This window comes from Gouania willdenowi, chromosome 8 (genome assembly GCF_900634775.1).
Source record: "Gouania willdenowi chromosome 8, fGouWil2.1, whole genome shotgun sequence".
NCBI classification, from domain to species: domain Eukaryota; kingdom Metazoa; phylum Chordata; class Actinopteri; order Blenniiformes; family Gobiesocidae; genus Gouania; species Gouania willdenowi.
Genome location: NC_041051.1, coordinates 18,119,142 through 18,144,272, shown reverse-complemented (window position 1 = coordinate 18,144,272; position 25,131 = coordinate 18,119,142). Strand labels below are relative to the sequence as shown.

Below are 25,131 nucleotides of genomic sequence, written 5' to 3'. Positions count from 1 at the left end.
ATACAGGCCTGTTAAAGGGCCTAATAAAATGGAAAAAACAAAAGATGGAGCACATGCATGCATGATTCAAAAATGATTTTATTCATATGGTCCAGTTTCCAAGGATTGTCAAGTTATGATATCAACATACATAATCCACAGGCAGTTTTAATAATAAATGAAAGGAAAAGCAAAAATGAAGTATGAAATGAACATATGACTTAAACTAAAATACAAAAAAGCGGAATTAGGAACTAAACTTTACATTGCCCATCTATGTTAGAGCGAATAAATAAAGCATCTAGAACTCAGCGAAGGTGACTTCTAAAGGATAATTGCACTGAAGGAAAATTAAATGTTAACAATCACAATTGAGTTTTACCGACACATAAATACAAACGTCCACTAGATCCACACTTACTCCCCAAACACACGTCCAAAGTACTATCCACCATTTATGTAGCTGCAGCCAATATAGATTTTTTTCTCACATCTGTACTGAAACATCCTTCAAAAACTGATTTCTTCGAGGCAGTCAGTGATTTAAAAAAAAACTGAAAACAGATGCACATTAGCAGCTGGTGGAGAACTGCTGAACTAGGAACAACGATCACTTCCCACTAATGTTTCAGTGACATTCTGCAAACTCCCTAATAACGGCTAGTCTTTTCCCCTCACTAGCATGACAACAGTGACAAAAAGGAACAGTTTGGCAGTTTACATTAATCCAGTTCTTCATAGCGTTTTTTGATACTGTGGGATAGATGAGGGCTGTTACAGTCCAAAATTAATTTCAATAAAAAAACCTACTGTTTATATGCCACCACACACAAACAGGGAATATATTAATAGGAAACAACTTAAGTGACCTAAAAGATTTATTAATCCCTACGTAGTTTTGCAATTTCAACCATTTGACAATGTTGGTTCATTCGCATTCACTCATTTCTCTTCTCAAACATACATCTCAATAATGTTTAAGCAGCAGCTAGCTTATTAGCAGTCAACTTACAAATCATTGTCAAAGAAACTAAAGTAATTAGCATTCAGTATATATTAAATCAGCATTGTCATTTTCACACAGGGCTGTATCCAAGCATTAGCAAACATGATAAAGCCCTCATCCTTCATGTTTTAAATTTCAATTTAAACTCATGTAAATTTTTACTCATCAAAAGTTGGGGGGTGGGGGTGAGCGTCACATGGATTTAATTCTTTTTTCAGTTTTTAAAGGCTGAGGTTTGTCCAGCAAAAATATTTTTCTTTTAAAAAAAGTTCTGAACATCCAAATGTCTACCGCTGATGATCGTTGGAGCAGAGTGCAGTCTTTATGGATAAGCTACTACTTAATGTGAAGGTCCACCGACAACATAGTGGCAACCACCAGCGCAGCCAACAGAGAGACCACCCACCACTGCTTCTACTTGTCCTAAGCAACGGATGAAAATAGCCCTAAATGGAAAAAGAGCTTAGCAGGTCCTACATTCATTTATTATAAGTGCTCCCTGCTGTCTCAGGTGTGATCTATCTGTGATCGAACTGAAGGCTGAGTCACTTGGCAAAGAAAAGTGGACCCTGGAAACAGAAAAAGGCTAAAAAGGGAATAGCAAAGAACACAGAGATGAGTGGGAACTACTTGTGCCCATAATACTGCTATGTGGGCAAAGGCAGCATGGTTTACCTCTTTTCACCTCAGAGTCCCAGGAGTGACCCAGGCATGGCAGGGTAAGAAAGGGAATGAGGAGGCAAAGGAGACAGATGCCTTGAAGCTGATAGAAACCACATTACATTTTACTACTTCGTTTATCCAGGCAGGGTCAGTCACAAAATCTCAAGAGATGAGCAATTATGAATATAATAGCTGAGAGATTAAGTGAGGGGCCAACACTCATGGCCGGTAAAGTGGAATGAATTGTTCTTCGGGTCTTGGTCATTAACTGGCCTAAATCAGTCATGCTGTTCACCGCTCTTCTATTGAGATAATAAATTACTTCCAGTACTACACTGGCCATAAAATGGGAAAAAGAAGTCTGGGCAGAAGCCCCATTCCTGAATGGTGACACCATAGTCATCAAAAGTAAGTTCTTATTTAGGGGTGCCAAGCTTTTTGGGAGTTCCTGGCCGCTTTTGCCAAAAATAACCAGGAATGGTGATGGCATCAACACTCATGGACATAGTTTTGGACGGGATGACTGTGAACTGTTTGCGATCAGAGCTGTACTTATAAATGGACTCCACCATTTCAGGTGTGATGATGCGCGGGCCAATTCCTGTGAGCCGTTCCATCTCTTCAGTTTCAGGGTTCATGGTGTACACTGCTCTGAATTGGCAGCTAGCATCTCTGAAGAGGATGAGGAAATGGTTGGCGGTACTTTTATCCATTTCCTGAAGATGGAAATACGGACACGGAGAAGCAGTCAGACAAGCACATAAAACCTAACTAGATTGAACATGGACTCTGTCACATCGATTTGTTTTACCTCTACAATCTTGTTTTTCTGAGGTTCGTTGACCTTGCCGGCGAGACAGCAGCGAGAGATGGCATTGTGGATGATGAACTTATTGGATTTAAAGCTTGGCTCCTTGTACAGCTTTGGACCTGTAAGACAAAAAAATACAACATTTAGTCACCAAATACTAAATGTTTTTATGTTATATCATATCTCAATGTTACTTCACACTGACCGGTATACTCTGGGATTGATGCAGGGGAGGAAATAGTGGAGCCATTCTCCCAGTCCTTTTCACTCATCCTACCTGGGGACCTCATTCGGGAACGTGCTGGTGAGTGTGAACGACTAGGGGGAGAATGAAGTTCATTGATCATTAAAGCTGCTAATTATGATCATTTTTCAAGTAGATAAAATCATAGCCTCAAAGATCAATGAATCAAACAAAATTTACTCAAAAAAAGGGAAAAAGTCAAATTGCAGCTTGAAATGTTGTTCTCTAAAATGTAAACACTGTTATTGACATTTTCTGAAAAGTTGCACCATTTTCCCTTGCAATGACTAAGGCCTTTAAGCTAGGATACACTGGAACTGCATGTGCCGTGTTTGTGCAGAGTACCTGGGAGACTTTCTCCTATTCAAGCCTCCAGAGTCATTTGCCATAGAAGACAAATTCATGGTGGAGTGAGAGTACACCCTATTCAGCTTGGTGTCTAAGAGAGGAAAAATAAAAAGTGAACTCAACATTTGCTGGGTTAAAAAAAGAGAACATATTTAAAAGGTTTCTGAGGTATGAGAACATTTTACCTAAGAAACCTTTGCCAGGGCTGTGAGCGAGGACCGAATCATCCCTGAACACAGTCTTGGGTCTCTGCTTCTTCACCCCACGCACAGTGGTTGGTTTCTGCCTCAACACCTTGTCCAGGTCTTCCATGACCTTCAGCTGTTGTCTTCTTTCATACTCCTGCCTTGTGAAGTCTCCTCTCCGCTGGGGGGTCCCCTCCACTGAAGAGCTGTGCGATGGAGGTGGGGTTCCCGGGCTCTGGGGGAGCTCCTCACTCTTATTTCCCCAACCTTCAATAATCATCCACTGAGGCTTGCTAGAAGCACCAGTAGAAATATACAATAAGGGAAGACTATACCAAAAACACAACCCTATAATCATGGTTTTAATTTACACAGAAGATTTAAGGTATTTCATAAAATATAATCTTAAAACTAATGTGTCTTACTTGGATTCTTTTTCCTTTTCCTGCTCAAGTTTGCGTCTTTTCATTTCTTCTGACCTCTTCTGCTGTTTTTCGAGCAATGCTGCTCTTCTCAGAGCCATCTCATCCTCTGGCCGATCTTTGTCATCCTGAAAATGAGAGGTCAAGATATGAATAAGTCTTAAAACACTCATGGTATAGTTTTTTTTTTTTTTTAATATATGTTGCAATAAACCAGCCATTAACCTTGAAAAAGAAACCAACTCCGGATTTTAAGTCTGAGTCTGTCTGATCACTCAAGTCTGACAAAGCCTCTTCTTCATCTCGCAAGGCAGACAGTGGGATCTCGATCAGGCTGCTACGTTTGCCGTTCATTATTCCAGAGGCAGCGTCACTCTCAAAGGAGCATTCTGATGGTGCGCCGGAGCTGCAGCCGCCGCTTAGAAGCCACTCATTTTTAGGACCACGTGAGGCCTCTGCTCCTTGATCCACACCGAGCATGCTCGGTGCATCATTGTACCCCACTCCCAGGACCCCGTCCATAACAGCTGGAGTTGGTACAGGTGTTGAAGGCGGTGTAGGAACAGGAGTTAGTGCAGATGAGCGCATCTCATCAAAGCTGTTCGCATCACCAATAGAAAACGAAGCTGAGGTCTGAATTTGCGATTTCAGGGGACTTACACGACGAAGATGGGGTATGCGGTCGACACTCACATGTGGAGCGAGAAATCTCGATACGGTTGGCACCTTATTATCCACATGTCGATTGTGCTTGGGGCTTTTAGGAGGCACAGATTGAGCCCTTCGCTGGACACGTGGAGATTTTGGAGGAGTGGTGTGGTTTGAGATTTTATGAGATGGAGAAGAGGCTGAATTAAAATCTCTGGTAGATTCTCGTGACAGCCGTGGTCCTAGGGTTGAGCTTTTAGGGCTAGCTGGAATAACCCAGGACTTACTGGGAGTGGCAGCTTTGTTCTGTATTAGCTGATTCTGCTGCTCAGTCAGACGCTGCATGTCACTTTGCAAAGAGCTAAGAGCTGCTGTCAGCTTGGAGACAGCATTATTATAGTCTCCAAGTGGAGCCACGGGAGCTCCAGAGGCCTTTTCCCCTGGTGTACCAGTTTTTTCTAGACTTTTGTTGCCCTGCCTATTTAGCTCAAGTTCTTTATGAGCCTTCTTATCATTGTCCATCAAGGAGTGCTGTTCCTCTGCCTCCATTTGGGCCAACCTTTCCTCCAGAGTCAAGCGAGAGAGATCCTCTTCAATAGAAGAAGAGTCATTTTGACCATTTGCCCCTTTCTCCTCCCCTTCTTCCCCCTGCTCCTTTTTCAACTGCAGAAAAGCACTCTTTCCCAGCCTTTGCCGATGCTTTGCAAAAATAGCCTCGATGCGTTTCTTTTGAGCTTCAATTGCTTTTCGTTTTTCTTCAAGCCGAGCCCCCAGCTCAGTTACTTCATTAGTGAGTTGTGGACTTTTACTGGGGCTTTCCTCTGATTTCTGTGCCCACGTAGTCATTTGAGGAGAAGAGTCACTAGCTTTTGGAGAATCTGTTACCTTTTTCTTACGTTCTGCAAAGCTAGTCATTCTCACCCCGCTATCTTGCCCTCTAACAGAGTGTGAAACAGCAGCCGGTGTTGTCGGAGTGGACTGAGTCTTGGGCAGGTCTTCGGATGCATCCGAGTCAACGCTGCCATCTCTTAAGACTGAGTCATCATCTCGTGAACATTCAGAGGCATTTCTGGTACGAACAGAGTCTCTGGACGCTCCAGTTGGCCGGAACATCATTCCTGAGCGTGTTGGGGCAGAGGAACTGATGGGTGCAAAATTACTGGAATTTCTGGAGCCCGGAGTATCATCAGGGGAGTGGAGGTAAAAAACATCAGGAGCGCCATCTGGGTGTAAGCGACGCTCCATTTTGCTCTCGTTGTGAATTATCTGAAGAGCCTCCTCAATAGTCGGAAGTTCCCCTGTTTCAGTTGTTCCATTTTCTTCTGCCATCCTTGGGACACTGGGGCTCTGTGTGACCCACGATGCTCTCTGTGGACCATTTGGAATAGTGGGTTTGCCAACTAAATGCCTGAGGTCTTCTTGTCGTGTGCTGTTTGCTACTGGATTGAGATGACCGGAGCTCACAGAGCGAGTTATGACAGGATTGCCCATAACAATGTCTACATCACTGTCTAGGCCAAACGGAATACTGAAGGACACTCCTGACAAAGGCCTGCTAAAAAGAAACAAAAAAAATTGTGAACACAAGTTAAAAAAAAAAAAAGATAAAAATATAAAGCTCAAAATGCTTAACTCAGACCTTAGAGACTTTGTATTCCATGTCTTTCCAGCTCCTTCTATATGAGACATTGAGGTAGACGGAGTCAAAGATCCTAAGTGTAATGGAACACACACGGACACACGACACATATGTAAAATCATGCAAAATACTAAGAAATACACAAATAATCTAAGTGAAACGTGAACAAAAAAACCCAAAACAAATAAACATGTCTGTTTAAAAAAAAGCAAAACCTCCCAAAACAAAAAAGGCAAACACAAATTGAGGAGAAAAAGGTGAAACTAATTTTTAAATGATTTTTTAAGCTCAATGAAATGATAACAAGGGTCTTACCTGATGGCGTGGGTGAGATAGGTAGGAAAGGCTTTTTCAAGACTGAGGGAGTGGTACTGTAAAACAAGAAAATATTTACTCAGCTCTCAAAAACATTATATACAGTATATAATTGTTTAAAAAAAAAAAAGAAAAAAAAAAAGAAGGGCATTACAACAACACAGTCAGGAAGGAAAAAGTTTTACCTATTTCCACTCAGGCTACTTGGCATTGCTGGGGTAGATTCATCTAACAGGAAAAGATATTCCCAAAGAAATTAAGCTTCAATGTTAAGTGTCTTAGGCTTTAATTTAATTTACATTTCATTATTTGCAGATGACCAAAAATCAGTATCACTTACCAAATGTGTTCATTGGCTGAACAAATTCTGGCTTTCGCACTTCAAACCAACAAAGCAGTTCAGACAGGAAGCTCAGCGAATTAAGCTAAACAAGTACAAGGACTGCATCAGGCTTCACGAGCACAGTGTGACATGTGATACATAAGAATGGTAAAATAATAAAGGAAAAAAATACCTGGAGCTCATGTGGAACATATAGCATGTCCTCCAATGTCAAATGACAACAGCCATTCAGGCAACTGTCGCAGAATTCTTTAACAATTTGTAAGTTGTACAGACTGTCCGCTACAGACATCGAGTCCTTCATACAAACATCTATAAAAAAAAAAAAAAAAAAAAAAGAAGGGACAAGCTGAAGAAAAATCATGAAGTAGAAAAGCGTTTTTCAAAACACAATAAAAAAAATACTTTACATGTACCTTCGAGTCTCAGCAGGCTGGGGCAATAGTAATGGATGACAGCAGTGAGAACACAACCATTTGAAAGGTCTTTGACTTCTTTAACAGCTGGAAAAATGGGCTGTTCTCTGGGCTGAATCTTATCCTTCCTGTAGCGGAGCTAAACAGATACAATAAAACATTGTGACATTTTAGTTGTATTCATCTCTACACTTTGTGTAAGAATCCAAAACATAAAAAGAAAAATACAGAATGGTAGTCACAATTTCATGCCAAGAACCAAATAAAGTAAAAGCAAATCCAACACCAGGCAAAAAAGGAAACGATATTGTCCAAAAGAATGCAGGTCACGTTAGAGTGCATCATGAAAGAGGACTTTTTCTTGGACAGAAACACGATGATTGGAGAGGATCACATGATCAGAACTATGTTACTGTTAATCCTTAAAGCCACTCACAATCAAACACACACCTGTGTCACACACACACGCACACCAGAGAAACCGGTTGTACATTAAAGCTTCAAAGACTCCCGGGACACACACTGTGAGTCATGCACCACAAACAGTCCTGTCCTAGTCCATCATTTATCTGCTGTTAGATGCAATGACACGCAAAGAAAGATGTGGTGCACTGTTCATTCTCATACCATCCAAAAGGAAAATAAAAACAAACCTGATTTATATCAGAAATTTGCAGATAAATGTGATGAAAACTGGAGAGATGAAGGGACAGAACAGGGAGGCAGAAGATAGGAGGGAACTTACAGGAACAAGTTTCCAATACCAGCGAGTAGGACACTGAGAGAAGGAGGGACGGCAAATAGAAGAGGAACAGGAAAATGAAGCGGCAAAAGGAGAGCAATTAAGCCTACAGTGGAAAAACCTGACAAACAAGTGAAAGGGTTGTGATGACGGTACGTGAAGTGACGAGCAAGCTATGCTGACAATACAGTAACACCAGCCTTCATTTAAAAGTCCTAAAAACAAGCACAAGCTTGAAATAAATGCTGGAAGCGAAATAAATCGCTCACCACAAAGAATACCATCAGTGCAGGCAATCACAACAGGCCAGAAATGATATTAAACTAAAGGTGCTATGATATTACAAACTTACTACAACTTGTGTATAATACACTTAGTTTAGAGCTGGGCGATATGGACCAAAAGTCATGTCTCGATATTTTTTCTCAAAATGGCGATATATGATATAAATCTCGATATTTTTAGTTAAAAAAAAGTCAGACCATTAAAACAATTCTGGGTTAAATTTGCTGATGAAAAATGCCACACAGACACATTTATTAACAAACAGCTGCACAATGTGTGCCACTTTAAGGGACAGCACATGTGAGTGAGTTCTGTACTGTGGCTTGTTTAGGGGAAGGTCTGGGTTACCTCACTCAAAGATTCATCCAACTGTGCTTTTTATGCTGTTCTGTGAAGTTGCAAAAGCAGCAACCCACAAAACAAGTATTTTAATAAAATATACATATTGAAAATTACAATATTGCCTATATCGATATCACCAAAATAGAAATCTTGATACATCTTAAATCTCGATATATTCTTTTTAAATATTTGAAACACTTTGTCACAGATGACAATATTTTTGCACCCTCAAAAAGTATAGAGCCAAGAACCAATAGCATAATCAACAATAAGGCTGACTTTTAATTGCTGCATCTAAGATTGTGACAAAATCAGTCGTATTTTGAAGGGGAGAGTAAAAGTCAGCAACCTCTGTTTCACATCTAGAAACCATAAACTAGATCACTTGTGCTGAGGAGTGTGTGTATCCGCATGCTTAGTTTGTTATGTGTGTTTGTGAGCTCAGAGAAATACTCTCAATGCATTTTAAACAAAGCAATGTGTAAACAAACGGTGTGCTCTGATACTTACAGAGGGGTCAACTGACTGTGACTCGGCAGCTGTTTTAGCTGATTCACACTCTGCTTCTTCAAAAGGCTCTCTCAGCTTCCCGATTAACTGAAAACCAAAAATGGAAGAAAAAAAAAAAAAAAATGGAACACATAAGGTAAAAACTAAATCAAAAGGATGGTTAACTTGTGAAGAAATACATCAAATATCCTAATACTTACCCCTTTCACCCATTCAAGCAGCTCATTCTCCCAGCAGGAAGCTTCACCCAGTAACTCAATAGAACCACTGGTCTTTACTGCAGCCACAACCTCCATGGCTTCCAAGGTCATCAAGGAATCAATAACTGCCAGATGAGCACTCTGTATGAATCACATGGAAGAAAACTAAGTAAGCAGGCATTGCTGTGTTGAAAAGAAAACAATTAACAGCATTGGTAATTACTTCCAGTGTCCACTAGAGGTCACTTAAAGTCCGTTTATGTTTAATAGAAACTGAAAGATTCTCACTATCAAACAAGCACTGATGTGGACGGACTTTAACCCTTGTTTGTACACATTTAATACGCAACAGTCCTGGAATACAGTAACATGCTAATTCCTCGGCATTTTACCCAAATGCCCCTCCTCTCTTATGTAATATGGAGCTGAAATATTTCTCGGTCTAGCTTAAGAGATGGGATAATAAAAAGGAGGTGATGTAATGAGATCCTCTGGAGAGAAAGCAGGTGTTTTGACAATGTGGATTGTGTTTGTCAGACAGCATAAGAGATAATATAAAATATACCTTCGGACATAGTGTTTCTCACACAAATATTAACAAGACACAACAAACAAAAGCTGTCATACAATGACAAACCCTCACTTTTCAATGGGTTTAGGTTGAAAATGACTCCAACCATTTAAAAGCACCCAAGCTATCATCAGCTCTGTGTGAGCAACTTAATTCATGAATCCTGTTAGCATGTTTGACACCATTTGCAGCTTGTGTCAAAATGCAACAACAAACAGTACTTTTACTTCATGGACCTGTACTACAAAGCTGGATTGTCTCTTATAGCGCTCATTTCTGGGATTTATTCAGTGTGTGCTGTTCTATCGCGGTAAATAACCATGGTAACTTACGCTGAACAGCTAACCTAATTGGGAGCAAGTTAAGGAGAGGATAACAACTTCTGCAAGTACAAAAGCCCCGCCTCCTGACCCATCAGTTATCTTGAAAAATGACGTGCCCATTGTTAAAAGATTCTAGTTGGAACACAGATCAGATAGCTTAATTTTGGAAAGAAAGACTATTTATTTTAGGAAAGATGTACTGTATAATGTATATGGTATATACTGAATGCAGTTTGTTCATTTCACAGGGTTCAGTGAGTGCTCAGAGCAAAACAATGCTCTCTCATCTCAGTGTGTATAAAATCAAGGCGGCCTACGTGAATAGAAACATGTTTGCGCTGTAATAAAGTTAAAATGACTCATCAGAGCGCTGTACGGTCATCATCGGATGAAATAATAATCTCACGCTTTTAAGCATTAACTGTGTTGGCAGCTTCCTGCCTTTGTATTTTTCTTTCACGTTATGTATTTCTGTTGTAATTTTAGATATTTTACTCTCATTTTAAGTATTTTTTGTCATTTTGTACAATTTTCTCTCATTTCATTTATTTATTTCTCTCATTTCATCTTTTTTTTGTAATTTTGTTTTTTGTCATTTAGTGTATTTTTGGAGTAATTTTGTGTGTTTATTTTGGGGGCCACAAAAAAATTGACAGAGGGCTCCATGAGGCCAAAGTGTGGTCTTCACTGTTTACAGTCCACGCACGCACGCACGCACGCACGCACGCACACACACACTTTTGCAGGCCAGTCCTGCATCTAGTCTTCTAGAAGAAGAACACCAACAATGGAGGGTGGAGAAAATCAGCCTTTCAGAATGTGAAGGGAAAAACAACACAGCCCTGTAAGACTCAACAATACAACTCAGACACCCGATGAGATATCTTGAGGCAAGAGATTGTCCCACCCCTACTTTATGGTGCAATCAGCATTAAAAAAAAATGTAATTATTATATACAAATGAAACTTACTTAAACCTCAGCTTAAAAATATGAATAATTTAATTTTGTGCTCTAGTAACAAAGAAAAGGGATTTCTGGTACTCTCGGTCAACATATAGTTCAAATTAACTAGTTAATAGCTTCCAGCAAAAACCAACAGGATATTAAAGTCAGTGTCTGTGAATGAGCTCTGTAATAAACTAATAAGTCCTTAATGAAAGACTTTATTGTATATTTTTTTTAGAATTTTATTCAAATCGTCTATTTCTTAAACTATTCGCAACTCCAATACAGGTTCCCACTCTTCACTTTGAGCAATCAGCTCTAAACCTTGTTATAGTAATTCATTCTATCCATTCTAGCAAAGAGAAAAATCAAGCAGCTCACAAACAACACTCCTGTTCTTTGGTCATACCCCCAATGGGCAGTCACAATTCTGGGCTTAAACTGAACGTGTAAGAAGTGTACTCAAACTGAGCAGGCACTGATTTGTACAAACTTAAGAAACAGACATTCTTTACCAACATGAATCCCCCATAAAGACTGGTGCCAGGCCTGCTTTGTGCAAGAGAATTGTATGCATGCTCGACCCTGAAGTAAAAAGTTGACTTGGGCAAGGCCATTGCTTGGGCATGCTGTAGAGACAACGACAACAAAGGCATGTCAGATAGTATTGGGCCGAGTGCTCTGAATACGCTGCTGTTAGTCACTATGAACATTAAGCCAATAAATAGACACTGTCAACATCATCACAAATAGATCTTGTTTGTCTTAGTCATTTTAAAAAGCAAATATATGTACAGCCAAGGGACAGATGGATAGAAGAGTAACATTATTATAACTAGCTTTGAGCTGACTGTTTCAGAATAATATTACATAAGTACTGATTTCTTGAATTTAGCTGTTTTTTATAATTAATAAAAAATATATATATATATATATATATATATATATATATATATAGAATTAAATATAAAAACAGTGTAGGATTGAATACGGTTTTACCCAACAACGAGTCACTGAAATCTCTGTCAAATTCCATCCTTATCTTTATTTTGTAACTTGGTGTTAAAGAAAGACGATATAAATCAGCTAAATCTGTAGAGCTTTCCTGTCCTGAGTGTGTGAGGGTTTTCACAGAGTATTGTCGAGAACTTTAATGATGACTAATGACGTGATTGTGCATCTCTTATTTTCAGAATCCACCAATTCCACCTATGGTAGACTGGCGCAGTCTAACGTAAGCCTTGAGTCAGTTGGTGAGGCTCCAAAAAAGAATAGAAGGTTTTTAAAATTGAGGGGTATTTTCTGATTTGTTTTGACAAAAATCTGTCAAATTATCTCAAAATTATTTTGGATTTATAATTGATAACTGTTTTCAACAGTAATGTGACATTTCATGGCTTAAAAAACAGAAGAGTAATGAATGTCAGAGCTACTGAAAGTGACCACATTTGTTGTCATACTGTAAGACCATAACTTGGTTGAAAGAGAAAAAGATGATTCATGATAAAAGGCACAGGAAAAGGAGGGGGAGGGTTGCTGGTGCATTCTCGTAGCAACCCCAGGAGAGCTTGCTAAGCTAAATCACAAGTCTCGCTAATGAGAGGAGAGAGCGGAGCTACTTGAACACACAGTGCTTAGCCTGCCAGGTCACCATAACAACCAACCGGTTGACCCACAATGCACTTTGCTACATGTCTGACTACCACTCTGTACTCGAAGTTTAACTTTGACTCTGACCTGAGAAACTTCAAACACCCCACATCAAAGTTAAAGTGGATTTTAAAGTGATTTTATCACTGAATTCTTATGGGCTTTTTAGTCTTCAACCGTTTCATCAACATAGCCAAGTAGACCATTCTGTTGATCACTATGGGAGCTTAAAATATAAGGGAAAATCTGATTATGTCTAAAATATGACTTAACCCCACCCCCTCTGCTGCCTAATGCTTACTGATAGAGGGATGGAAAAAGTGGGGCATGTACGTCAGAGGTCTGTGGAGGCTTCTGGAAAGAGTTACCATTGTAAGAAAATGGACAGGTTCATCTGGTGTTTATGTATAAAAGGCCAGTTTAGAGCAGTTATATGGTAAAAATGAAGAAGTTCTTTATAAGACAAGTTCTGTACTTTAGTGCATTAGCCTCTAATCTACAATAACTTAAAAGCAGAACCAAATGTCTGGGATGACGGTTAGTGTTTCTGATAAGCTGCCTCGAATATTTTCAGCTTGACTTGTGGATAATGCTCACTTGACCAGAAACTTGCCAACACAGCAGCACAATGATTTAAGACAAAGTGTCACTGCCTCTCAAAAAGCAACAGGGGACCAGCAAGAGCTTTAGCTTGATTATAGCTACATGATTGACTTTGCAATTGTGGGAACCAATGCTCCTCGTCCTTTCCATCTGTTATTACCAAAGGTGCAGTTAAGACTGATTGCTATTATTTCCTCAATTATAAATCTAGCCAATAAGATGCTGTATGACATGATTGACTTGTAATGATTTATTGTACATCTCTGGTATGCCATCCAATCAATGGTGTTGTTCAGTCTGCAGGGCAGATTATCCCTAATCTTTCCAGGATCTTGAATCTAAAGAGTAATGGGGGAAGGGAGGTGACAAAAACCAGTCACCAGTTTAAAACATACAGTAGGGCTGCACAATTAATCAAATTTTAATCGTGATCACAATTTTGGTTGCTACGATTAAATTAAACAAATCATTGGCAATATTTACATTTAAAATACAGGCTCTGCACTGTGTAAAAGTGTATGTATTCAGTTAGCCTTTGGTACATTTTAAATTATTAAGTTCCATCTATCCATCCATTTTCTAACCCGCTTGTTCCTTTTTTTCAGGGTCGTGGGGGTCGACTGATGTTCATCTCCAGCTCTCATTGGGCCTTAGGTGGGGGTACCACTGTGTAATGCGTATGACATTACCGCCTATTACAACATTTTTAGATCTATCAGATTCACACACAAATGTGTGAATATTGCAACAAAACTAATTAGAAATGGGAAGACTGAAATGTTGACCTGTTGTTATTTAATGGACATTCCCCTCCACTACATACTAACCTGTCTTAGACATTCATCTGAATTTTTAATTAAAAACCTGAATGTTCTGTCAAAGCTGCCCATTGACCAAGACACACGTTGAGGTTATCCCTGTGTTATGCTGCACTTGACCCTCTTTCATTGCTCGACACATTATGGCTACAGTGCCAGCCAGTGGCAGACAGGCTGAGGAAGCCGCCAAGCAAAGACTGGGACAGGGTACTACAGAAGAAAAATAATTGTGTAAAAAAAAAAAAAATGAACAAACAATAAATCATAAACCATGGTGTGACTTCTAAAAGTAATTCAGCAACAATATACAGGTTATAAATGAATAACAACAGTAACACCTTGCAGTCAATGAGAACCATTGTTCTAAAAAAAAAAAACACTAATAAGAGATTATATTCATCAACTAGTAGCAGGTAAAAGGCTATAAATAGAAAATGTAGTCTAACTAGTTCAACAACTTCACTTCCCATAACAATAGTGAAATTTGCATAAATATTACTTTCAAATATGTTTACCACACACTCATCATAACCAACACCTAAAGTTGAACACCGTCACAGTCAACACAATTAATTTGTTAGCAAAGAGTCTCAGGTGCAGAGGCAAGAGATGCCAGCTCATCACAACAGCATCATCCACAAAGGAAAACCCATGAGTCGCTTTACAAAGACACTATAAACCCCGAGAGGAAGATTATTTAGCTTTAGGCCAACATGAATACACATGGCTAACGGTGCCTGAGGATCAGTAGGTATTTTTCTCAGTGGAGCAAATTTTTTAAAGTTTTTTCAGACTGGAGAATTTTAAGTTATTACATGAAGAATAGAAATAGAAAAAAAAAAAAAGTCTCCCATTAATTAACAGGACAAACCTGTTTCACCTGTTTTGACTTGCTAGGCTAGTCTAGTGTGTTCTCTCAACACACAGCATCTAAAGTTTCAGGAACTCTTTGGGTATTGTTAGGAACTGAGCTGCTTTTTCCCTAAAGAGTCTCTCCCTCTCATGACTTTACAAAGTAAAGAAGGTGTCCCTTGTGTCAGTGTGACGTCTCAATCCAAGCAGCTGGATCCACTTATCCTCTGGGATCCAGAATAGAGTGGGGGCGGGGTTGAATGAGTGGGGTCTTTTTGATGTGCTTCAATCCGTAAAATCAAAGCATAAATGTGGTTGTATACCGGCAAGCAAGTGAACTTGACCCTTTTTACTTTTACAGACTCCTGCAAAGCAGACAGTCTGGATGAGAAAACAAAGTTTAAAATCACAGACTCCCGCGCACACACACGCACACAGAGAGAAATACTGGTTTCTGGGATAAAACCATTGGTGTTTCATCTTCACATAAATGTCTAGCTCTGGTGGGACATTACCATTTTGATTGGCTTGTGTCGGAGGTTTGCATCAGTCACTGCTGCGTCTCTGTCTTTGGTGACGATGCCTCTCTCAGATAGAAGCTGCAGCAGGGCAGTGTTGTCTTTGGGCTGAGCTGCTGTATCGCCCAATAAAAGGCTGCAAGTACGACAATAGAGCTCCGAGGACTGCAGGAGGCGTGTAACTGGTGGTTTAAGATGCTCCTGTTCATACTGGTCACAGTAGAAAGGGTCACGCAGCTCTGCAGGGACATTTTCTACAAAAGAGAGGGAAGAAGCAGACAGACATGTTCAGTAAACCAAAGTCCAGGTAGAATATTATCATTATATAATTTAGTTCAAATGATATAGTTCCATCTAGAGTTGGGCAATACATCAAGATTAAAAATAAATCGAGTTTTCTATTTTGGCGAATCCGTATACCTTTCGTTCTTTGGTTATTCCGTTTCAAAGCCAAATCCAAATAACAAATAAACAGTGTGGTTATTCAGTTTTTCTGACTTAAAACAAAGCAAGAATACAGAAAAACCAAAAGCCAAACAAGCAGCGTTTTTCTGTTTTAAAAGTAAATCTGGTTCTGTTTGTGTGATAATTGGATATTTACGGGTAAACTAAGACGAGAGCTTCATGTTTTAATCTCACCACACAGAGAGGACACACAGACAAACTTTTATTCTGCAGCATTTGATAAAAATTATCTTGTATCACCTCACACCAATGGCAGAGGTGTAATTTGTGTGTCGATGACGTTTTGTTAGAGTTATTGATGCTGGGAGTCCGAATCTGTGAATATCTACCAACTTTACCAAACAGTGTTACGGTCCAAATAGTATCCAGATAAACTGGTGACAGGGCGGACTTTTGCTCCCAGACATAAAAAGGAGCAATACATAAGTCACATTACTAGTGAATCAAAACTAACGTTACATAAAAAATGCACATGTGGAATCAGAGGTGGTGTAATCAATCTGCTGGTGCTCCTCGTTTCTTATGATCAATTTCCGTGTGTGTTGACGGTGGCTGTTAGCGATATTTATAACATGCAAAATAAATATTTTTACTGCCCTCAAAAATGCTTAAATTGTTTTTGTAAAAGTGTCAAATTGTAGAAGTTCTAACATCTATTGTCCCTCACACCAACCTCACAGTCGATAGTCAGTCACCAGATTATCTGGATACTATTTGGATCATAACACCGCAAATCAAAACATAAAAGTGAGGAGCCTTTAATGAGCTAAAATACCCACAGACTGAATGAAAACAGGAGCAGGACCACAAAACTGCTGAAATAAAGCCTAAACAGCCCTATTATGTGTAGAGACCTGGTCCAGGACCTGGGGAGGGAAGCCAGGTGCAGCGGACTTCAGTTCTCGCGCTAATTTCCCTGTAAATATCTAAATATCACACAAACAGAACAAGTTAAACAAAATTTTTTAAAAAATTTAAAAAAAAGAGAGAAAAAGGCTGCTTATCAGGTTTTTGGTTTTTCTGTATTTCAGTTTTGGTTTTGGTTTTAAATCAGTAAAACAAAATAACCACACTGTTTATTTGTTATTTTGATTTGGTTTTAAAACAGAACAACCAAAAAACAAAGGGTACACAAATTTTGGTGGTATAGAAAATGACAATATCACCTATATCAATGTATGTATTATTTTATAGCTCATTTTGTATTAAAATACTAGTTCTATGAGTCGCTGCTTTTGATAATTCTCAGGACAGCATGAAAAGCACAGTTAGATGAATTTCTGAGTTAATAAATGTGCCTGTTTGCATTATGCATTAGCTAATTTAACCTGAATTGTTTTTCTGGTAAGACTTTATTTGAATTAAAAATATCGAGATTTATATTGTATATCGCCATTTTGAGAAAAAATATCGAAATGATTAGAAGACCATTTTTTTATGGTTGACACAGAAACCTGCCGTCTACAGGATCCCCTGGCAGAATAAAATAGCTGCTGTACACCACAGAGCTATAATCATATGAATGAGTAAAGCAGTGAAAGCATCAAGGTTAGTGGGGCATGATGAGCTCAAAGGTTGTCATCAGCCGATTACAAGTGGTTTGGCCCCTTATCATAACCCTCTTTTTAGACCACATGTGCTTCTGTTTTTATGATACTTAGTATTCGTCAATACATCAAAACAAAACATTGAATGAAAGCAGCAACACTCAAATTTGTTCTCTCGTTCTTCTTCTAGAAAGGCAGAGGGGGGAGATTAAGTAATCTGTTCAGACTGGTCTGTCTGCAAATAGGACGACGAGCAGAGCATAAATTATCCTAAAAACACACACACACACACACACTTGACACACCCGCTATGGAACTTGTTTTTTTTTTTTTGTTTTTTAACAAGATGAAACCAGCAGCCAAGTGTACACCAGGAGGGCCCCTTGTCTTTAAGCAAATATCCATACGTTAGCATTGCAATGTTTAAAAGGCCTTTAGAAAACAGGGAGAAAAGAATGATTTTGTATTAGAGAGAGGCTATCATTCTGTTTCAAGGACAAAGCAGTTAAGGGTAGTTCCACCTCATACTGTCATGTAATGATCTACAGACATCAGTCAAGAAAAGACAGCCTGTCCAGCTCTGTTTCATGTAACTTCACGATGACTGAAATCATGCCATAGGGTTCATTTTGTTGTAAATATAGTATACCACTGAGTAGGGCTGCACAATTATGGCCAAAATGATTATTTTGATCAATATTGTAATCATGATTATAAATCATGTTAGGAAAAACATATTAGTTTTTAAACAATGTGTGTACAATTACCAGTGCAAAATTAAGCTTTAAATAATAATTATACAAAAAATAATAATTTAAAAAAATTACCTCAAGAATTTAAAATTAACCAAAGGCTAATGGAATAAATACATTATTAGAGTACAGAGTCAGTATTTTAAATGTAAATATTGCAGGTTAATTTAATCGTGGCAATCAAAATCTTGATCACGATTAAAATTTGATTAATTGTGCAACCCTACAACTGACTACAAAAACTCATGGTTACATTGATCTGGCGACATTGTCCCAGGTCACACTATAAATGCAAAAAAAAATAGTTTCACGATGGTGGTTGGAATATAACAAAAACAACAACAACAACAACCACAGAGAACTAATGGGGAGCGATGAGTCAATTTTTAAAAAACTTAAAGTAACATTGTAAATATTTTTTAAAAAAAATTAAAATACATTTTGACAATTTGGATGTAAAAAAATGTCTCTAGCCCATCATGCTTACATGAATGAAAACACGTGTCTCTGTGTTTGCACCGACTGGAGCAATCACCTCTGTGTTGTTTTCACATATCATGAGGTCGGCACTTATCTTTAGTTTGAGTAAGAAGGCAAAAGTCAAACACTTGGAATGTTTATTCTCACTTTCCTTCATTAACCCTATTAGTGAGCTAGAGAATCACTTATGTGTATGTATCTATTAGATTAGATCCCTTGCCAGAGATTGTGCCATGACGTTATTCAGGACTATGACAATTACACAAGTATGAAATCGAGAAACATGTCAACAACTCAAACTCCACTTACACGCTGTTACTCACCCTGTGTTTAAACCAAACCAGCTCCTTTAACAGCCATCCATTATACACAAAGTCTGTGTCACTAGTTAGTGTTAAATTGCCCCCTTACATCAATCCAAACTGACAAGAGCAGTTTCTTGTTAATTTTCAAATGTTATACTTCTTTTCAGGGAAAACTGTTGCATGGTTTACAATCATTATTTACTGAAGGTTCATGACACCAATGTGTAGAAAATAAGCATATACAGTATTTAAGAACATCAAATGGTGTTGTGTTTAGGCCTCATTAATTCAAATTGGGATACATATAGTTCTTTAAAATATATGGTTTTTCATAAAAACACAGCTATGAGTTTGTCAGCAAAACTCAACATAATGTGGTGAAATAAACAAAAAGCCTGAAGAAATGTCTTATGGCGCGTTCACACCAAACGCATCAAAAGCGACAGGTGTACATTCACAATATATGGTGGACGCGCTTCTAGGGAGCGTCGGAGATCCCGCTGCGCCTCTCCCGCCTCCTGTGCAGCGCGTTTTGAAGCTTTTCGCGTGGCCGATGCTGGAGTTGGGATTGTTAAACTTTTGGGACATATCGCGGCACGTCGACCAATCAGAAGGCGTGTTCAGCAAAGAACTTCAAAATGTATTATCGATTCACCCACACTTCTCTATAGCCCTCTAACATCACAGTGCACACACTGAGTCACACCAAAATACATCCGATAGAAAACACAGCCTTCTCAACACAATGTTCCCCACCATATCACAGTAACTGGGTGACTTATGAACGTAACTGATTGCCACAATTTCATCCATTGTATGAAAAACAGAGAAGCCCCTCCCCTCGACACTGGATGCGCGTCCCGAGCATCTTCGATGCTGGTGGCAAGCTTCTTTATTCAATAATCACAAGCGTCCAACTACGCGCGAGGCACGATTTTGACGCCCGAAACGGTTTGGTGTGAACGTACCATAACACTATCATCAATAGGAGTGTGATGATATCTCGATATGGCGATATATCGCAATATATCGATTTAAAAGATAAATAAATAAAATAAACATCTATTTTTTTCCCAAAACCTTTCCTGCTTTTTCACTAAAATGTGCAGGTACGTCTTCACAGAAATGTTGTCACTGTCTGTTGAAGGAAACAATATCTTGTTAACTGAAACATTGCACTATAATGGTGTCACTGATAAGAAAGACCCTTTAAATTGTTTACAGAAAGCACTATTGGAGATAATTATTCCTTTACATTGGTATGTTGACACTTATTTACAGAAATGTTGCACTAAAATAGTGTCACTGTTTATAGGACACTTTCAATTTATTGTCTTTCAGAGATATAAAATAAAAATTGTATTTTTTCACGCAATCTTTTTTTTTTTTATGTCAGATTATCGTAGATTAATTTCTGACCAGTATATCGTTAATCGCAGTATCGTCATATCGTAAGATAATCGTTATCGTGAGCTTTGTGTCGCGTACCGTATTGTGAGGTTCCCACCGCTTGTCATCAATATAGCGCTACATCTTCAACCCAAATGTATCCAAACAGTTGCTGAACCACATAAATATGCTGTGCATACAAATCGTGCACATTTCATCATGCCTGCAAAGGACAATTAAAGGATTAAAACACTACACTTTAACCGTAAGACATGTTCATCCACATGTCCACTTGGATAAACCTCAGCTGAGAGCCACATGTTTGTGTATCATGACAACACAGACAGAGCTCTGCTATTTCACAGCAGCTCTAATCTGAATTAAAATTAAATGGCCAGGGTAGACAAAGGGGCAAGTAACGTTGTGTACACACACACACACACACACACACACACACACACACACACACACACACACACACACACACACACACACACACACACACACACACACACACACACACACACACACACACACACACACACACACACACACACACACACACACACACACACACACACACACCGAGCGTATAATTGAATTATGTCCAATATGGATGTTGTAGAAACAACAATTTCACTGATACCATTTTACTGGATCATTTGTAGCGGGTGTCATTTCCTCTGGTCACACAACCTTATGGACAAATCTATATCTCATTGATCCCTGCCTGCTATTGTACAGGAAGGTAAAGTATCCACCTTGTCTTGAAAGACAGTGCACTACTCAAACTGTGTCTCACTGATTGTCTTGAACCATTCAGAGTAGGCTATACCAAATGGAAGTGACTATTTATTGAGTAAACAATGACTAAGATATACGTAGTTCCTTGACAGGTCCGTGTCTCTTGTTGACTTACCACAGATGATGATGGATGAATAAGCACCTCAATATTAGCTTGAAATGTTCCAACAGAAACACTGAGACTAGAACTAACAAGCTAAATATACAAGTGGCTAGCCTCACACAAATGACTTTAAAATAAATAATATAGGCCAATTCTAAATGGTCTCTGCCCAATGAAGCATCAAAAAACTTGTCACATCATGTGTAAAATCTCTCATTCTCAATAGTAGAATATATCACATTACTGCCAATTCATGTTGAATTCAGCAAACCAGTACAAAACCAACATTGACTTAGAGTAGTTTAAAAATTGATAATTTTAGGATAACTCTGAGGTTATGTTATCTTCACATTTGACAAAACTGAGGAATAGGGTTCCTTGAAACACATTTTTGATTACCCGTATCCCTTACTTCTGTCCACAAGGTCATTGCTAACAGTTATTTAATCAAATAATGCCCTCACTTGGGAATTCATAGTTTTCCTTTTGAAATAAAGGAAGACACCTAACTTCACAGGCTACTCATCAGGGTCATTTTTCTAAATGTATTAACAGAAAAAAGGATTAAATAATGTCAACTTGGCCTTTGGAAAAGCAAGGACAAAAATGGCACTAATCACAAAATGTATGGCCACACTCTTGCCAGCACTGCAGCTTTAACGTGGAGTGAATTTGACCAAAGGGTGTGGTTGAGGTGTTCAACTTCCAACAGTGTACACACCAACTCTAGCTGCCAGCAGTCCTGAAGCAGGACCTGTCTGAGATTAAAAGTTGGTATTGATATCAAAGTTCCTATCACACTCTCCCGAGACAAAACTGACTACATTTTGTGTTTTAACATTATCTATAAGGGGTTTACTTCAGTTAATGTGGACACTTTAACAAGATTAACACATATTCCTCAAGTTTCCCTTGCGGGTAAATGTAAATAAAGTTTTATGCAGGTTCGCTGTAGGTTTTGAGTAGAAGTCTTTTATAAACTGCAAAACTGGTCTCATGTGATTTTAGACTAAAAGGTCTTCCTGAAGAAAAAAAAACCAAAACAAAGTCCTTGAGGACTGGACAATGCTCAATGCAACTTTTATTACAGCAGGGGCCACGAAACTGTCTGATCTGAGGGCCACGATCAACATTGATGTCAGCATTTAGAATAATGACAAATCAGATGTTTGTCGCGTTATGATGTTTCAGAGCCAATTTATGTATTTTTATAGTTGTACATTAGGAGTAATTTATGTGAATTGTTGTTATTCTTTTTTGTGTATTTTTTTGTATTTGTGTTGTTATTTTGTATTGTTAGTAACTTGTATTGTTTTATTTGCACAATCGTCTTCTGTGTTTGAGTAATTTTGTGTATTTTCTCTATCATTTATTATTATTATTATTATTATTATTATTATTATTATTATTATTATTATTTGATGTATTTTGGCTGTTGTTTTCCAGTTGCCCATGTCTGCTTTAACTCTTTTTTTATGGCCATTATTGGCTCTTGATTAGTACTGAAATAAACCACATTGGAGTTTCTGATATATTACAATGACATGGCAAATTCACTAAAGTCCAAAGAGTTTTTAGCAAGGTGGTTGTTGTTTTACCGTGAGTAGTGAGGGGCAGTCTTAGCTGTCAAACAGGGATGTTGTTGAAATAGATGTAGGCCCCATGTGCCATGTCTGTGTAACCGGATTAAAACATCCCCAGCAGTCTGCAGTTTCAGACTGTAGCCTAAATACGCTCCTGGCAGCTCTATTATACGACAAAATGGGTCAGCGTGATAAGGCCTTCGGTGGAGGCCCGTTTGTTGCACATACCGCTAAAATGTGGCAGAACAAATGACATGTGTCAGTCTAAAAAAAAAAAAAAAAAATGGATGAGCAAGGGTGCTCTTTTCATTTAGCCTACGGCTCTTTGTGCAGGAAAAAATGCTGAACTACTCTCTCTCTCTCACACACACACACATACATACACTGATACACACACGACAGTTCACCTCTATGCATGTGCTCTGCGCTTCACCGCTCGACATAACATAAACATAGCTGGACTACAAAAGGATGGCGATGTTTAGTCAACCATCTGCCTGCCGACTAAACGCACACGTACCTGGACTGTCGTACGACTTTGTCAATAACCATCCAACACTTGCGCATATTTTTGATTTAGTGCAGTCATACAAATCCAATGGCTTTATGTCTGGAACCACGAAAGTCTTCCTCATCGTAGGGTAGTCCACCATAACGAGGATCTGAAAACTGGAGGCGGTCCCCGCAAACTGGGAGAGTAGACAAAACCTAACCTAAAATTGTTTGTTTTTTTTTTGTTTTTTTTTTTTATCAAACAATCATTCTTGGAGCAGCTCTTCCTTTCGACCAGAGCTGGGAATACGGATGTGGGTTGGCTTTGCTCAGGAAAATATCCGCCCCGGCGCTGCTTCCAAGTCTGCCAATGTCCTTTTCAGCTAGGTTATGGAGCTCAAATCCCATCTATGCTAACCCAATAGCTGACTCATACCCTGACCTCCGCCAAGGAGCAAAAAAACTGGAGTTTTCCCTGTAGTTTAGACTTTTTTCGTCCGCATTGCTGTGTTGTCAGTTCACTGAACGCAGCTCCACTTTGGACCCGTCGATGACTGACTTCCAGGTGCTCCACACTGGGATTGCTTACTCCTCCTTCTGTCCAATCAGGAATCAGCTTTTCGCGGGAGGGCGGGATCTCCGTGTGAATACAGCCAGCAGGTAGAAATGTGACAACTGCTACCACAGGTGAATCTACGGGATCCGGTAAGGTACATTTCATTGGAAACGTACCGCACCTACCCACCGTATCTACAAGGACCAAACAGGCTATGGGCAAAGTGCGGCCCGGGGCCCAAATACGGCCCTTGGATTAATTTTCTGCGGGCCCTAACAGCAAATGCAGGAAATTAGTTAAACATAATAATAAATAAACTATTAAAAAAAATAAGTTTTTTTAAAAAATTACGGGAAAATACACAAAAAGTCAACAAAAAATACACAAAAAAGAAAGAGATACAGAGCAAAACAACATAGGTAAACAAAATGAGAAATAATACACTAAGCTACAAAAATACACAATCACTCCCAAAATACACAAACCCTTTTTTCTTTCCTGTGGTAATGCTCATCATTCTAAATGCTAACATGAATGTTGATAATGTGGCCCAAAAGAAAACAACAGAAGCACAGAAAGTCTTCATTAACAAAACACAGTCACATATGTAAAAATGGGAACAAAAATTAAAAAATAGAGGAAAAAAGAACAAGGTGAAATGTTACAATCTCTGGAGTAGGAAGACATTTAAACTAAATTATCTTACCTCTTTTTACATAATGATCTAATAAATCTATTTTAGATTACAATCTAACATTTTTTTTTCTATAACATCAATCACCATCTATTCATGCACCAATAGTTCTCAGAATGCATCAACTAAGGTAAAATATTAAGCTATTTATATACATTTATACACAATATATTACTACAGTCAAAAGTTTTAGAACACTTTTTCCAGTTTTTTTACTGAAAATGATTCAGTTTGTCATTGCACTCTGAAATTAAAGCATAGAACAAATACGCAATTTGAGTTGAAAAAGAAATGATGGAATCCATGAACAATACTGTTCACCTGATGTTCATGGGGGTCTGGTACCACAGTGTATTCCAACACTGCTATTATGCAGACAGAGGGGGTTGGAAGGAACCATGAAAAGTTGGAACACCTGTAGGAATTAGTAGCACCAGCTTTCAAGGCTGATCCAACCTTCATTGCTGTAGAACAGCTTTAAATTCTTAACACACTTCATGTCGCCTGAAAAAGACCTATTTCTATAATTCTGAAATGTACATTATTTTTCAGTTTTGGGTAACCAAACCTTTTTTTTAACC

General features: G+C 38.7%; 1 protein-coding gene across 5 annotated transcripts; it reads right to left on the bottom strand.

Annotated features, from left to right (window-relative positions):
• Positions 1 to 60: 60 nt before the first annotated feature.
• Positions 61 to 23,879, bottom strand: camsap3 (calmodulin regulated spectrin-associated protein family, member 3). Of its 5 annotated transcripts, none has more exons than XM_028454887.1 (18): positions 23,329 to 23,879; positions 15,378 to 15,634; positions 9,099 to 9,239; positions 8,899 to 8,985; positions 7,765 to 7,797; positions 7,020 to 7,158; positions 6,776 to 6,915; positions 6,601 to 6,685; positions 6,446 to 6,488; positions 6,261 to 6,316; positions 5,946 to 6,018; positions 3,884 to 5,861; positions 3,662 to 3,786; positions 3,237 to 3,529; positions 3,049 to 3,142; positions 2,665 to 2,777; positions 2,460 to 2,578; positions 61 to 2,364 (listed from the first exon to the last, which is right to left on the bottom strand). In XM_028454887.1, exons 1-18 carry the CDS (start codon positions 23,459 to 23,461, stop codon positions 2,065 to 2,067), a joined length of 4,209 nt encoding a protein of 1,402 aa, XP_028310688.1. In that variant the 5' UTR covers positions 23,462 to 23,879; the 3' UTR covers positions 61 to 2,064. The 5 variants fall into 5 exon arrangements, with proteins under 5 accessions (XP_028310688.1, XP_028310689.1, XP_028310691.1 ...); XM_028454888.1 differs by having other exon boundaries at positions 3,884 to 5,858; XM_028454890.1 differs by having other exon boundaries at positions 5,946 to 5,982.
• Between the last annotated feature and the right edge of the window lie 1,252 nt (positions 23,880 to 25,131).